This window comes from Cystoisospora suis, assembly GCF_002600585.1.
Source record: "Cystoisospora suis strain Wien I chromosome Unknown contig_3248, whole genome shotgun sequence".
NCBI lineage: Eukaryota > Apicomplexa > Conoidasida > Eucoccidiorida > Sarcocystidae > Cystoisospora > Cystoisospora suis.
The window spans coordinates 1-14,792 of NW_027156043.1; the positions used below are offsets into that span (position 1 = coordinate 1).

General features: G+C 48.0%; 1 protein-coding gene across 1 annotated transcript; it reads left to right on the forward strand.

The window, feature by feature from the left end:
- Positions 1 to 898: 898 nt before the first annotated feature.
- Positions 899 to 14,062, forward strand: CSUI_006403 (splicing factor subunit). The gene is made up of 14 exons (XM_068066563.1): positions 899 to 1,390; positions 2,282 to 3,708; positions 4,429 to 4,564; positions 5,245 to 5,357; positions 5,998 to 6,142; positions 7,133 to 7,952; positions 8,758 to 8,889; positions 9,445 to 9,510; positions 10,284 to 10,409; positions 10,963 to 11,102; positions 11,993 to 12,071; positions 12,660 to 12,899; positions 13,156 to 13,257; positions 13,639 to 14,062. The coding sequence occupies exons 1-6, from the start codon at positions 1,180 to 1,182 to the stop codon at positions 7,435 to 7,437; spliced, it is 2,337 nt and encodes a 778-aa protein (XP_067921446.1). The 5' UTR covers positions 899 to 1,179; the 3' UTR covers positions 7,438 to 7,952; positions 8,758 to 8,889; positions 9,445 to 9,510; positions 10,284 to 10,409; positions 10,963 to 11,102; positions 11,993 to 12,071; positions 12,660 to 12,899; positions 13,156 to 13,257; positions 13,639 to 14,062.
- The last annotated feature ends 730 nt before the right edge of the window (positions 14,063 to 14,792 follow it).

Genomic DNA, 14,792 nt, shown 5'->3' on the forward strand with positions numbered 1-14,792 from the left:
TATGTATGTATCTATGTATGTACATTTGTATGCATATGTATGTATGTGTGCATATGTAAGATATATATGAGGACATAGTTTTCTTCCTGATGATATTGATGGACACCTTGAAGGAGGGAAGGGAGGGATGAAGGTGATGCTTTCCTCCTTTCTTTCGAGGCGTGTCTGCTTCTTGCGTGGCTCTCAGGCGGGCACTGGTAGAGAGAGTCTTCCAGTTGTGCTTTGGTACCAGAAGGCTTCACAGCATATCCTATTTCCACCCGGGGGGGAAGGGTCAGTATTTATTGCGCAAAGAGGGGGAGCTCAGAAACAAGAGAGTTAAGTCGACGTAGCAGTCGTCTTCTCCCTTGACCGATCTCTTTGGACGCCTCTGCCTTTTGCGGTATCTATTGATCCATACTGAATCCACTCATGTACGTATGTATACACATACTCCGCAAGGACGTATGTATATACTTACATATATGTATATATACATACATATATGTCCCATATAGAATCCACGTAGAGAGGTGTATGGCTATTGAGTGAGGTCCTGATTCTATAGACTTCGCCTGGGAGTTTTACAAAGAACGAGAAAGTCTGTCTAAATGCACGCATGTACGTATATATGTATGCGATTGTATGTAGACTTCCTCTACTATCTGTTGGGTGGTGGAATCTTCATTGTACGTGAGGACCCGTCTCTGTATTGGGAATCGAATTTTCTTACGCAAAGGGGTCATGACCATCTTCTCCTTTTATTTCTTGAAACCGATTTTCCGTACCTTAGCATACACCATGACAGTATTATGCTCACGTCTCGCTTCTTCGTTCTTTCCACTGACGGGTCCTCTTTCATCTCTTCCTCTATACGTGTCTCCGCGTACCTTCTATTCGTGTTGCTTTACGTAGATCTGTAGATGGGTATATTCATGCATATGCATACGAATCCATCGACTTGCGTACACTACACATCCCGGGTGTATGGACTCGGGAATGTCTACAGGCGAGATGAAGGAATTGCATGAGTCGTATGTATTCTTCTGTCTCTCGTTTTGATGTACCTATGTACATACCCGATCTCTTCTTTTTCTCCACTCAAATGATCCCTGTTGCCCCTTGTTTTTTTCTTCCGCAGGCATCCGTCGCGTTGTTCCGGGAGAATACCTAGCGGTAGATCCGAAGGGTCGTACATTGATGATAGCAGCAGTAGAGAGACAGAAGTTTGTGTATATTGTTAATCGAGATAACAAAGCACAGCTGACTATTAGTAGTCCTTTAGAAGCACATAAAAGCCATTCGATATGCCACGATTTATGCGGGATTGATATGGGGTTCGATAATCCTCTCTTCGCTTCTCTTGAGCAGAATGTCGAATCCTATGATCGGAAACCTGGATCAGCTCGTGGTAAGTGCTTACCAGCTCTCTATATACGGGAGAAGATTTCATTCAAACCGTCCATAGGAGAAGAGAGTAGACAGGGATGCGTGCGTGTATGTTCTCCTGGATGTATTGACGTATACTATAGGAGACTCAGACATTCTTGGTAGATGAGAGAGCAGCAAGGACCGGGGTGGACGTACCAATCTAGAACTATACAAGATTCGACTTGGCAAGCATTTTCATTAGGAGACACGGAAGGGGCAGGGAGGGATGAATGCCATTCAGAAAGGAATATGGAGAGATAGAGAGGATAGATGGGGGGTTTGTAGTGGAAATAGTTTGTCTACATATGTAGGTAGTGTGTACATAGATAGTAAACACTGCCTTATGCTGACGGTGGTTTTTCTGCTGCAATACTCTATCGTGTCGTTGTTCTTTCTTGTGTGGTCAGTCATGGGTGGTGTTTGATGCCTTAGAGGAGTAAGAGAGAGAGAAAAAGGACTCTCCGGGGGAAGGCTTCGTGCTTTTCGCTGTCCTTGTTCCTCCGTTCTCCCTATGGCTCCCTTATGTCGCTATAATTTCTACCTCCGTCACATCACTTTATACGGAGACGCCCCGAATACAGTAGTCAGCATTCCAAGTCCTTCGTGAGAGCTCCTGCCAGTAACCACTGCACACTTTAGAAGTTTTCTGCCTAGTAACTTCATCTATCCATCCCTTGGGCTGGTGTGAAGTCACCATTAGATCGCCGTATTCCTACATACACATTTCAAGGGAGAAACGGGGTCGCTGTAGTCCATCTTTTCTTCGTGGATAGATCACTGTTCTTCTTGTCTAGAGAAGATGCGTTATTTCCTTGTGTCTCTTTGTTTGTGTGTGTTTCTTCGCGTCTTCTGACTTTCTGTGTCCTTTCAGCCAATGTCGTTGTGCCTAAGGGAGTCTGCTTGTGGGAGATGGACTTAGGGTTGAATCACGTGATTAAGAAGGTCACACTGCCTGTGCCTTCATCGGCTCATTGCCTCATTCCTGTGCCTGGAGGGGGTGGAACAGATGGACCGAGTGGGGTGTTGGTGTGCTGTGAGAATTTTCTTCTCTATAAGAAACTAGATCATGAAGAGATTTCATGTGCTATCCCACGACGTCTCGAGACAGGATCTGAGAGAGGGTTAGTGATTGTTTCCTTTGCTGTTCATCGAATGAAGGATTTCTTTTTCATCTTGATCCAGAGTGAATTTGGCGATATTTATAAGGTTGAGCTGACACATGAGGAAGGGATTGTACGTGAGATTGTGTGTCGATACTTCGATACGGTTCCTGTAGCCAATGCTCTTTGTGTTCTTAAGTCCGGATATCTCTTTGTCGCTGCGGAGTTTGGGAATCATCTATTCTATCAGTTTACGGGGATCGGGTCAGATGCATCAGATCCACGTTGCTCCTCAACTCACCCATTAGGCCGAGAAGCTATTATTGCCTTTAAACCTCGTCCATTAAAGAATTTAGCCTTAGTAGATGAACTTCCATCTCTTTCGCCTATTACCGACTTGAAAGTCCTTGATGCACAAGGCACCGGGACACCACAGATCTATGCTTTATGTGGACGTGGGCCACGTAGTACCTTACGTATTCTTCAGCATGGTTTAGGCGTTGAAGAAATGGCGGATAATGAACTTCCTGGACGTGCACGGGCTGTATGGACGACAAAGCTGACTCGAGATAGTCCATTTGATGGCTATATTATTGTCTCTTTCGAAGGGAGTAGCCTAGTTCTTCAAATTGGAGATACCGTAGAAGAAGTCACAGACAGTGCTTTCTTAACCAATGTGAGTACATTGCATGTATCTCTTATGCATGATGATTCCTTTGTACAAGTTCATGAATTAGGCATATGCCATATCTTAAAGAGTAAACGTGTAAATGAATGGCGTCCACCAGGAGGACGTCGCATTAAGGCTGTAGCTGCCAATGAAAGACAGCTCGTTATATCACTCTCTGGTGGAGAGCTGATTCTCTTCGAGGTAGATGATGATGCGCATGCTCTCACCGAAGTGAGCCGCCGTAATCTCAATGTCGAAACTACATGTATGGCTATACAAGCTGTCCCTGAAGGACGTGTAAGAGCTTCATTCCTTGCTGTGGGTGGCTTAGATAATATGGTTCGTATCTTAAGCTTAGATAGGGATCGAAATCTCCGACAACTCGCAACGCAACTCCTTCCTAATAACGCCACTCCTGAAAGTGTTTGCCTCGTCACGATGACAGGCCTTGGAGGGACCAAGGCAGGCCCAGTTAATAAAGCAGGAGCTAATGCTGCAACGGAAGATACAGGGGTGATCTGTCTTCATGTAAGTCTCCTATCAAACGGCGGTGTCCGTAGAAGCTCAGAACGCGGATCAACTCCCATACAAGCTATATATCTATACACGGGTGGGAGAAGAAGATCGCTATGGCAGTTAGGTGAGGTGTTGTATGGATGCATGGACTTCACTTTTTTCGTGTTAATGACGGTGCGGAGGATCTTCAAAGCCCTCGTGGTCTATATATGAGATACAAGTTGCAGAATCGCAGACATTCGCACACTCCCCTGTGTAGTAAACTTTGTACATATGAAAGCATCCTTTGTTATCAGATGACGGCTGAACAACTAAAGGGTACTGCAGACATACGGTGGTGATTTCTTTGGCTCTGTGAGTGCTTTCTGTGGAGAAAGGCCACGGCTGTCTTGGTAGGATCTTATCAAGAGTTTTCTCTCTTCACCTTAAAGTCGTTCTTTGGAATCAAATGTCGCTCGTTTTCACCGGTCCCTCAATCTCCTGGGGTCGATCGTTTACATAGTAGTCACTTTACATATGGCGGGTCGTTCATGTGTCTGTAATAGTCATACTTCCGTGCAAGGTGTAGGTTCAGGTACATATGGTGTTTCCGAGTGACTGTACTTTTCAAGCGAGAGAGAGGAATGAAGGAAGAAACGTGAAACTGTTCTGGTGTACGGTGAGATAACTCCGAGAATACAGAGAATACGGCGGCTTTTCTCGCTCATGCTGCATGTCGTCGTTTATTCGCAGGTGGGCTTGAACACGGGGGTTATGATTCGGAGTGTAGTAGATCCTGTCTTAGGAACTCTGATGCATCAGCGAAGCAGATTTCTCGGAGGCCGAGCTGTTCGCTTCAACGTCGTTAGTCTTTGCGGCAGACCAGCTGGTAGGAACACGAAGACTTGTACGAAGGGATTTCGAAACCCTTCAGTCCACTCACTCAGGCTTTAAGGTGGTGGGGGGGAATTCTCTAGCCAACGCATGGAGATCGAGAGGAGATTGACGCCGTCTCCTCGAAGACAAGACACCGAGGAGTTTTGATCTGCTACCGGGTGCCCTTCTGTGGTCCTACGCTCGAGAGAAAAACACGTGTGCCGTGTGCAGTGACTAGGGTAGAGTATGTGCTACAATAACACAGTCGGTACGAAGTCGAAACAAGGTAGTTGCGTGAGTTCGTGTTCTTTTCCATCGGGGTAGTCCAGCAGACAAGTGCCTTGGTTGTGCCTCACACGTTGTTACCAAGGGTCTATCCTGTAAGTCCCTTCGCGACACGGCAGGTGTATATACACCCGATGTGGTAGCCTGGTGTCCAATCTGCAAGGCACAAGTTACTCTAGGTGGTGAGACATTTGGCGTTACATCATGGACCCCAATAATGCCCCTTTTTGCATGTTATATACATGTTTGTGTACGCAAAGATGTAGAGAAGCTCGAACGCTCATGTGTTGCGCCTCAAACGAGACGTTAGCTTTTAAGATATCTGCACATGGGTATAGCCAGATTAGGATATCATAACGATCGAGGGAGCGTCCTGGCTTTTGTTCGTTCTTTGACGTTTCTTTACAGTCCTTGCTCTAAGTGAGAAGTCATGGCTCTGCTATACGTTTCATCACAAGCTTCATTGCGTACCGTTGAACTACGATCCTCTTGAATGCGTGGCGTCCTTCTCATCTCTTCAGGTAAGCCGTCGCACCGTTTTCCGCCTACGCGGTGCACAGGCTCGGGGAGAGACACGAAGAGAAAGCCATCGACAGTAGTGAATAAACCTAGGGCGGGAGACAGCTAAGATCATAAAATTCCCCACCGAATACCGTCCGAATAGCATCTGTAGACAGAGTCTGTCATACAACCAGGGAGAATACCCTTGAAGTCACTCCACTACGATCCATCACGTTCCGAAAACTTTCGGGTCTTTGCCAGCACAGAGATCATCAGGGTTGCTTGCATGTGCTTCTCTGTCCTCCTATATGTCGGTAGATAGCACTGGTATCGGCTGTAGACGTCCGTTCTGTGTATGTTCTATAACTGTTTTAGTCCCTCCTCTACTTGGCGAGTGATAAGTTTTGTCGGGCGAGGAAAGAACCTGAAAGCTGAGCCTATTGCCAGCGCGAATGAATTCTTATTCTTTCTGCCAGATGTCGTGAAGCCCAGAGGCTTGAGACCTTCTCAAACAGATTTTATACATCTATATATATATATAGCCACATATAGTCGAGGTACGTAAGTGTGTGTACAGCAGAACGTCTGCCAGAGCCAAGTATTTTCGCCTACCTCATTTTGTTTGTTCGCTTCTCCTTTTCTGCTGTGTATCATGTGCAGTGTGTGGACGGTTTCGTCGCTATTACCGGGGGAAGTTTACGGATTTTCCGATGTCAGCGACTTGGCGAGGTGTTCAGTCAGACTGTCCTTCCTCTATCCTTTACCCCTCGTGCCCTAGCTCCTCTCCCCCATATCTCTGCGGCAAGTGAGTCTTTCGAAGCCCTCCGTAGCGACGCACCAGTAACGGTTTCTGTATGTATATTCTAGTGCGTCTTACACACTTCCTGACAACGAGGCAGCAGTAGTCGTGAGAGAGCGGCATTCACCTTCAAGTGCACCGCAGTCATTGCCGGCCTTCTGGGATGCCAGCTGCCTGACGGGGACTATGGAGTTCATGAAGCTCACGGCCCTCGGGTATGCTTGCAGTTCGAAGATATATTTACCACATATATCGTATCTATAGTAGCTATAAATGAACAGGGTGTGCTTAAAGGAAATGCTTGGTTTTTACGACAGTGAAGCCATCAGTGAATTTGGCTGTTTCCCCTAGAGACTCTCGTACGTACACCCGTGAATGAAGCTTTGCAAAGATGTGTTGTACGATGCATGCCTTTGCCCCCCTCCTTCCTCAGATGATTCGTAGGCGCTGTATGCGGTCATCCCTGCCGCACGCCCCGGGGGTTGTATGTGGAAACTATCACGTGGACTTTCTTTCTCTACTTCGATACTTTGCTGTTCAGCCGTCGAAGAGTTTCGAATGCAGATACATCTATGTCTCCGGTCATCACGAATAGCGCGCTTTTTAAATTCTCTGGGAAAACGTCCATGGGTCATACTTTGAAGAACCTACTTTCATAGCTTTGCAAATGGCACGCGTTTCTCACAGGCTTGCAAGCGATGTGACGTTCATTAAGTATACTTTGTAGACGGAAATCTGTTCGGAGCTTCGTTTTCTACGAAATGCAGTTGAAGATAAGACGGTCTCATCACGCCAGCTCTAGTTTTCTTTTCTTTCTTGTGGCTACGGATACACCATTGAGCAGGCTCTCGTGGTGGGGCTTCCCTCAGAGTTTCCGCTGACATCTTAGCAGATCTTCGTGAATGCTTTGATCTGTTACCTCAATTCTTTTGTCTATGTGTGGTGATAAGTGAAGATGAAGTTGTGGGGGACTCTCTCCGTGCTTGGTTTTCTCAGCGGGCCAGGAGATGCCAGTAGGTGGAGACGCAGCCAAGCGTACCCCGGCTTTAGCGATTGTCGAGGCGGATCACAATGCTTACGACGAAGCAACAAAAGCGGAAATTCGACGTGCTTTGAAGGGTATCAAGCTGAACCAAGAAGAGGAAGAAGAGGAAGATAAAGATGATACAGATGATATGCAGGAAAGTCTCCTACTTCGATCACACGAAAACATTCACATGCTGTTATCAGAGATAGACTATAGGAATAAGTCTAAGTGTATCGACAGATTGTACACTCCAAATTCGCAGTCGTTCCGGTAGAGTTGATATACCTCAGTAATGAGGATATATACCTCAGACAAGACAGGAGATGATAATCTGCTGAAGAATACCTCCTTGGGCCTTCTTTTCCATACTGGTGTTGATCTACTACCAGCAGTCGAGAGGAAGGGCCTGGAAATGCCCTGGGGCGCTTCAGCAGTGGACGGATGTACGAGGAACGATGCGGCTGTCCCAGTGTCACATCTATGTAGAGCTGTGGTTCTTCTATGGAACCAGAAGGACCTAGCATGTCATTTACTCGATAGAAATCTAAAGCTCATCTCGAGTAGCTACTTCACTCAAAATCATCTGACACTGTCTTACGACGCGGGGGTGTCGGTCTAAGCATGCCTGGCACTGTAGTGGTGAGGCAGAGAGATGAAACTGATGTGTTTGATGCATGCGTACAGCTGGAAGAGAAAGAACAGCAAGATTTACCTGAAGATCTCTACGGCACCTTCAAGGCCGCTCCAGGCAAATGGGGAAGCTGCATCAGAGTTGTCAATCCTTTGATGGTAAGGGCGCTTTCACTCTGACAGCAGCCTTCAACTTCTCACAGATTGCTACCCCTCGAAAGAGGTGTGTGTGTGATAGGAACTGTAGCTGTATGAAACCACGCACGTTCTCCATACGAGAGTAATTCTTCATAGACAGAAAGTCTCGTCTCTCTCTGCGTCTACGCTAGGTTTTCTCTCTTCTCACAGAGCAATCATTTCTGGAGGTTTTAGCGTATCCCAGGAACAGTCTTGACTCTCTTGCTACGGCTACGTGTATGATTCATTCACATAGCGGGGTATTCAGCCTATCATCCGTGAGCCGGGTATTTAGAGAGGGCTTCCGCTGTTGCTTCCAGACCACAAGGGGACGCTGGCATGCCTAAGGACATCACTACTAGTGTAGGCAGACTCTCTTAGTTTGATGTAAGGAGCGTGTAGCGTTTCTTTCGAAACTCGTTTTATTGTTCTGGTATCTTGTCCGCTTTTCATGGGTGGGGTTCGAGTATGACCAGCAGTAAAGTTCAAGACTCCTCAATCATCTTCAGCTATCTCAAGAGCGCCTTCTACAGGACAACGCTTTTGCCGTATACGACCACACACAGCAGGCCCTCTTCCAGTCTCATCCGTATCAGCAGCAGGTTGGTCAGAATAGCTAGGGAAGAACACACTTTACGAGAGTGATAAGATCTTCGAAAAGAATGTTCATGATCTTGGCATGAGTGTCCTTTGTCTGCTGATGCAAAGTGGTGGCAACTGCAGTCGGTTTCACATATTCTTCGTGGGGTAAGTCCAGCGGTGTCCCTCCTGATGCGCTATTACGCAGGCAATAACTATCGATAAGGTCGCTCTGGAGACAGACGAAGCGGCGCTTAGTTGCTGCTACTGTGAGATGGAGGGCCTGCCACTCTTGGTGGTTGGCACCGTCACAGCAATGCAGTTGAACCCTCGGAAAGTGGTGAGTGTGTACACAGATCACTCGTTCTTACCTTTAGAGTCGTGTCTCGTGTCAACTTAAGAGCAGGGAGGAGACATAACTAATCCTTCTACGGACCGTACTTACCTGGCTTTTCAGTTCAAGTGAAAGAGTCCATTGCTGGCTCTGTACCGCTCGCGAGGGTATACTGCTGTTGTGCAAGCTGCTCTTCAGCTTGTGACGGTGCCGAATCTTGATTGCTCTAAGAAGTGTTACCTCGAGACAGCTGATCCGCTCTACCTCAACAGGGAAGACCAGACGCTGACTTAAACGTCGAGTTGTGTATGCGTCTCTTTGTGCTTCTGTGCCTGATAGAGGGGGGGCCCGAGAACAGGTGAGATTGAGCAGTTCTGCAGTTTTCGAGTCGTCGTAGGATCGCTTCTTTCAGGGAAGTCATCCTTCTATAATAACGGCGAGTTGAAGCTGTGCTTTGGTTTTCGCCTGTGACCATATGCCGCATTGCTGGTGTGCCGTGGGTTCTGAGATGCCAAGGCCTTCAGTTCTTTCGTGTCTGCTACTGCCGTGGTTGTCCAACAGATTCCTCAGGCTTCTATCAAAGTGTTTTCTTACGATGACAAATTCTCTCTTAGTCTTCTTCACTCGGTAAGCAGCTGCCCCCGGGACCGCCACCGATGAGATGCTTTCTCGGTTGAGCGGTTGTGTGACAGTTTTTCTCTTTCATTTGATCTCCTGTCTGAAGGACCTAGCCAAGGGCGTCGCTTTCCTTATCTTTTCAGTCCGTTTGCTGTGGAAGAGAGTACAAGCCTCCTGTAGACATCTCTCTATGAGGAGAGCAACTAGCTTGGCTGGCTGGTGATTCCTGAAGTGTTTCGTCTGGAGGGCGGGCTCTTCACTCAACATAGATACTCGGGAACCTGCTTCAATTGCTCCTGCAGGCGTTAATTATCTTTTATAGATGCAATTCTCTGATACGCTTGGAATGAAAGATTACATACGAGATTCGTTGCGCTTTTCAAGACCACCGCCGCTATGAATATGTGACACCCGCGCGAGCACGTAAAAGATCAGTGCTAGACCGCATGTGTCGAAAGATAAGTATAGCGCTTTATTATGAGGTTGGTATCGTTTGGCTTCTCACAGGATTCTCAGGAACCGGTACTGGGTCATTCTCAAGTTCGACTAGGATGATAAACACATTGTACTGATAGCCTACATGAATATATATATAGAGAGAGAGAGAAAGAAAGAAAGAGAGCTCCAGCAACTAGGTACATACCTGCTTCTGTTTCTTTATGACTACCACTCCATGGTAGGCGGTCCATACCACCAAACTAGAACCGTCTTCTATAGTATGAGGCATGAACCGTTTCGAAGGTAAGAAGACGTGTTTTTCTTTTGGAGTGACGTGTTTATAGACTCCTGTCGATGATTACCCGATGGCGTTTGCACCTTTCCGTGGCATGCTCTTGGCGGGTGTCGGTCACAAGCTACGGCTCTATGCCTTAGGAAAGAAACGACTTCTCAAGAAATGCGAATACAAAGTGAGTTCACTGACGCGATACTTTCTTCATGAATCGTGTTGTAGGCGAGGTTTTCATCCTTTCTCGGTGCAGCGTTTCTTATCAGGGATTTTGAAACACGTTACTTTTTTTTTCGTTACATGAAGTAAGAACAGATAGATACTCGGAGTTTCTACGCTCCACGGATCCGACACTGGACCTTGGACTGATCATTCCTACTTTTGAGCTTTCTAGTTCCGCCCATATGAAGATGTTCCTCTCGAGTGTTTGTGGATGAAACGAGATCAAGCGAATAAAGGAGTGTTATCGGGGGGGGGGGCCTGGCGTGTTAAGAGGAAAAGCTGCTGCTTTCAGTAAAGAGCCACAGAACATCCTCAGAGGAGATAGATAGTAACTTGAAAAGAGCGGAACCTTCGAGGTGAAAAGAACCTTAGTCTGGAGATAGGGCCTACTGAGAAGACTCTGGCTTCGTCTCTGAAGTGTGAAAAAAACCGTGTTCCCTCACTATCTACCGCACACGTCGAGAATAGAGATGTAAGCGCTGAGGCATCTCTGTTTGTCCCGTCTCCTGCAGAACTTGCCTTGCGGTGTGGCGTTCATTCGTGTTGCTGGGGATCGCCTCTTTGTCGGAGACTTGCGAGAGAGTGTCCACGTGATGAAATATAGACTGCGTGAGAATTTATTCCACGTTCTAGCGGACGACGTCGTTCCTAGGTGAGCTACCACTATCAATTGCAGATAGGAGGAGTTCTTAAGGCTCTGAGGAAGGAGATCGACGGAGGTCACCTATCTGGTGTGCTCCGTGGCTGTAACCCCACAAGCCGTGGGGATCCGCAGGCAACGAAGGTTCTGTGTTGATTGTCACGATGCCGGCTTTATTATTCAAGGTCCTGCCTAGGCCAAGTTTCTGCTCTTAGCCGGTCTAGCAGTGCTTTCGATACCAGGGAAGCTGAAACAGCCGTTCTCAGGTAGCCCGCAGAAGCACCCTCCATGCGTAGTAACCTCAGGGGTGACAGGGTGTTACGCAAAAGAGTGTTGTGTTGGAGGGTTTCGCAGCGGTGAGCAGGCGATCGACTAGTTGTTTCGAACGAACTTATGAGGTCCATATATTCTCTTCAGATCGGTTATTTGACTCCGTACATGGCGGAGTGAGCTTCTGCATGCGCACGTGATGTAGTCTACGCGGGTAAAGAGAAGCTGGCCGTGTGGGTCAGTCGTTCTTCTTCGGTTGACTGGGAGGCTTACTGTTTGAGGGAGCCCCCAGAGTATTCGTTTGTGCAGACGTTCGTTCACTCCCTTTGGTGGAATCTGCGGGATGACTCCTTTCCTCGTTTCCTCTTCCTGCCCTTTCAGCGACATCACTGTATGTGCTGACCCGAAATGGCACCCGTCGGCTTTTTCCTCTCCTAGGTGTAGCTACAGACAGCCGCGATCATCTGGTCTAGCCAACCGACTGTGGTTTACGCGTTACCGAGAAGGCTAGTATCGGATACACCCGAAGATGCGTTTTAGTCTCCGTGTCCAAGTGCCTGTGTATCGATTTCACGATGTTTCTCTCCACCAACACGCGTTTCTCTAGAGTCAAATCGCCTGCTTTTTTCCAGATGGCTTACGAAGGGAGAAGTGCTCGATTATCACACTATAGTTGCCGCGGACAAGTTCGACTCCCTCTTCATTTGCCGGGTACGTCCCTGCAATGCGACGTCCGGATATTGATAGGAAGAAAAATAAACACGGCTTTAGAGAATGGGTCTTCATTGTGCGCCTCCGGGGTACGCTTGTATTTGTCACTCCTTCCCCGTAACGGGTTTCCGTGAGGTGGCGTACACCTTCTGGGGTGCAGTCTCTGTGTGAACAAGAACAGGTGCCGCCGAAGAACTCGTCGGTTGAAGCCGAAGTGTGGAAGAAGGCAATATTTTTCTATAGTGATTGTTTTCATGTTGATGCAGTCTCCTCATGTACGCTTCACCACATTACGTGCGAGAGAGCGATGTTATGATAATGCGCAGTGCAGTCGAGTCAGGCGAGGATCTTTTGTATAGTTGGCGGGTGGGGTCTAGGGGAAGGGGCGAGCACCATAGCTTCCCAGTCATATGTCAAGTGTCTCTCTACCTTTCCGGGGGCTAGGGGATCCGCTATTTCACTTTAGTGGGAGTCTTACAGGCCGCTGCAATCTTCCTGGCACGGCAGTTTAGCGACACGACACGCGGGTACCGTAGCCTCCATACCATTTGAGTTCTCCGTTGTTGAAGGTGATGATGCTGTTTGAAGGTCCCGAGTGAAGCAAAGCAAGATGAACTCGGAGATGTGACAGGTTTGAAGCTACGGGGGGATACCGCATACCTGACGGACAGATGTTACAAGCTACAGTCTCTGCTACATTTCCACGTGGGAGAGACCATCACAGCACTGGATCGAGCAGCGCTTACTGCCGGAGGAGTTGAATGCATTGCCTACGGCACAATCATGGGTACCGTTGCTGCACTGTGTCCTTTCATGAGCAAACAAGAGGTGAGGAGTCTCTCGGGTTCCGCAGTCAGTCAAAAAGCGCTTCAGGGGCTTCAGTAACGCCAATAAGGAATGCATTTCTGTTTTGGATGATCAGCTGCGATTTGCTTGTCACATGGAATAGTCAGTCGTGAGTTCTTTCGGTTGCTCGTTCTGTGTGGGCCTCGATTAGCTCAACCATTCCCTATCTGTGAAGAAGATTGCGGATGAAAGGTACAAGGTTTCTTTCGAGTCATGCATGCTTGTCACGCTTTTGCAGCTTGATCTCCTAACACATCTCGAAATGGTCATGCGCACGGAGAAACCGCCCCTCGCTGGCAGGGAGCACATAATGTTTCGGTCTTACTACCACCCCGTAAAGGTACGTTTTTCTTGCTCCTAGTCAGGCTCACATACGAAAAATGGCCTCTCCTTCGTTGCGCTGGCATTCGGAACGGCGGGGCTCGCTCTTCAGTTGAGTATTTTCTCTCCCGGCCAACTGCGGAGACATACTGTAGGCTGAGTGATCTGAGGTGCAGCAATAGCGTGATCATTGCATGCTCGAAAACGAGCATGATTTTGCTTCTTTTTTTTTTCTGGGACGTCTAGACGTTGCGGAAGCCCTGGAAGTATGTAGGCTGTCGAGAACGCCAGCGGCCGTGATTCAGACGTTGAAGGTTCTGTTGCCAGAGGTGCGTATGTGTGATACAGTGGCTATTTGTGTGATTATCCCGTCTTCTGTGCGGCTTGCGATGGCCCTCAGAACATCATCGACGGTGACCTATGCGAGAGCTTTGCACTGCTGCCGGCCGATGCGCAAAAGCGGATTGCCGAAGACTTCGAGAAAACTCCCGCTGATCTTCTCAAACAACTAGATGATATTCGGAACCGAATTCTTTGAGTGAATCATGAGCCAGTTGTTCAATCAGATTTGTGTATGACCATGGCTTTGCCTGCCGGCGACCCTCCTGTTTACCGATAATACTGGTTGTTCGCCCTTTTGGCAGCGTGAGTAGTCAGTCTCAAGAGTAATCGGACTATTCATATGTGGTCGTTGCGCCATCGGATGACAGCGCAGGCCTTCAAGAGGTCGCTCTGATTGTACAGGACCTTGACAGTTTTGGTTCCAGCAAGGACACTCATATGGCCAGTGTATAGCCCGGGTCGATACTCGACGTTGTGTTCGAAAGTCCTTTTCAAATAGGGGAGGCTGTGCGTGCCGTGGTCGTTCAGTGCAACCGAGCTTTCCTTCAGTTTCCTCGTTGAAGATCTTATTGGCTGAACGCTGGAGCATACTCTCGGCGGTGGGCCATCAACGCCCATTGATCGTTAACTTTGTTCTAGGGCTGGAATCATCTACCACACCTCGACCTGTTAACCTTCAATCTGCTGCCAGTCCTGAACGGACAGTGTTCTATCGAATCACGCCAGCTTATCAAAGGAGCTTCCAGTTTGTGCTGTTTGCCGGGGTGCTGAATGAAGATAAGGCAGCGCGAGTGTAGTGTGTTTCAAACCGGTTGGCTGCGCGAGCGCCTCCGCCCGTTATTCTCTACCCGTGGGTTCGTCTACCGCGCAGCCTCAGAGTGAGCTCCGTGCCGCCTGGCGGATCTTTCGGTATTGTCTTTTAAAGGTCCTCAGGACGCAATGCAGTCAAATCAGCTGATCGGGGGACACGAAATCACTAAAGGAAGGGGCTAGCAACCAGGCTAGATTGTCGACGCTCTAGACCCCTGCGGCCCTCGACTTATCACTCATGATGAAGAAACTACATTTGGGTAACTTATTGACAAGACCACTTGGGTACTTCGAAAATCGGACTTCCGACATCAATGCTGACAACCATTGGTTCCATTTGGGAACGGGTTTCACCACCATGCAGGACAATTGGAGCAGTGCTGGGCCCTCAGGGGGACACCA

What these genes read in the sequence shown, in the direction of transcription:
- CSUI_006403 (XM_068066563.1), top strand. Translation starts at nt 1,180, where the DNA reads ATGATAGCAGCAGTAGAGAGACAGAAGTTTGTGTATATTGTTAATCGA. An exon ending in GAAACCTGGATCAGCTCGTG is followed by an intron (nt 1,391 to 2,281) that starts GTAAGTGCTTAC and finishes GTGTCCTTTCAG; the next exon opens with CCAATGTCGTTGTGCCTAAG. An exon ending in CAGGGGTGATCTGTCTTCAT is followed by an intron (nt 3,709 to 4,428) that starts GTAAGTCTCCTA and finishes GTTTATTCGCAG; the next exon opens with GTGGGCTTGAACACGGGGGT.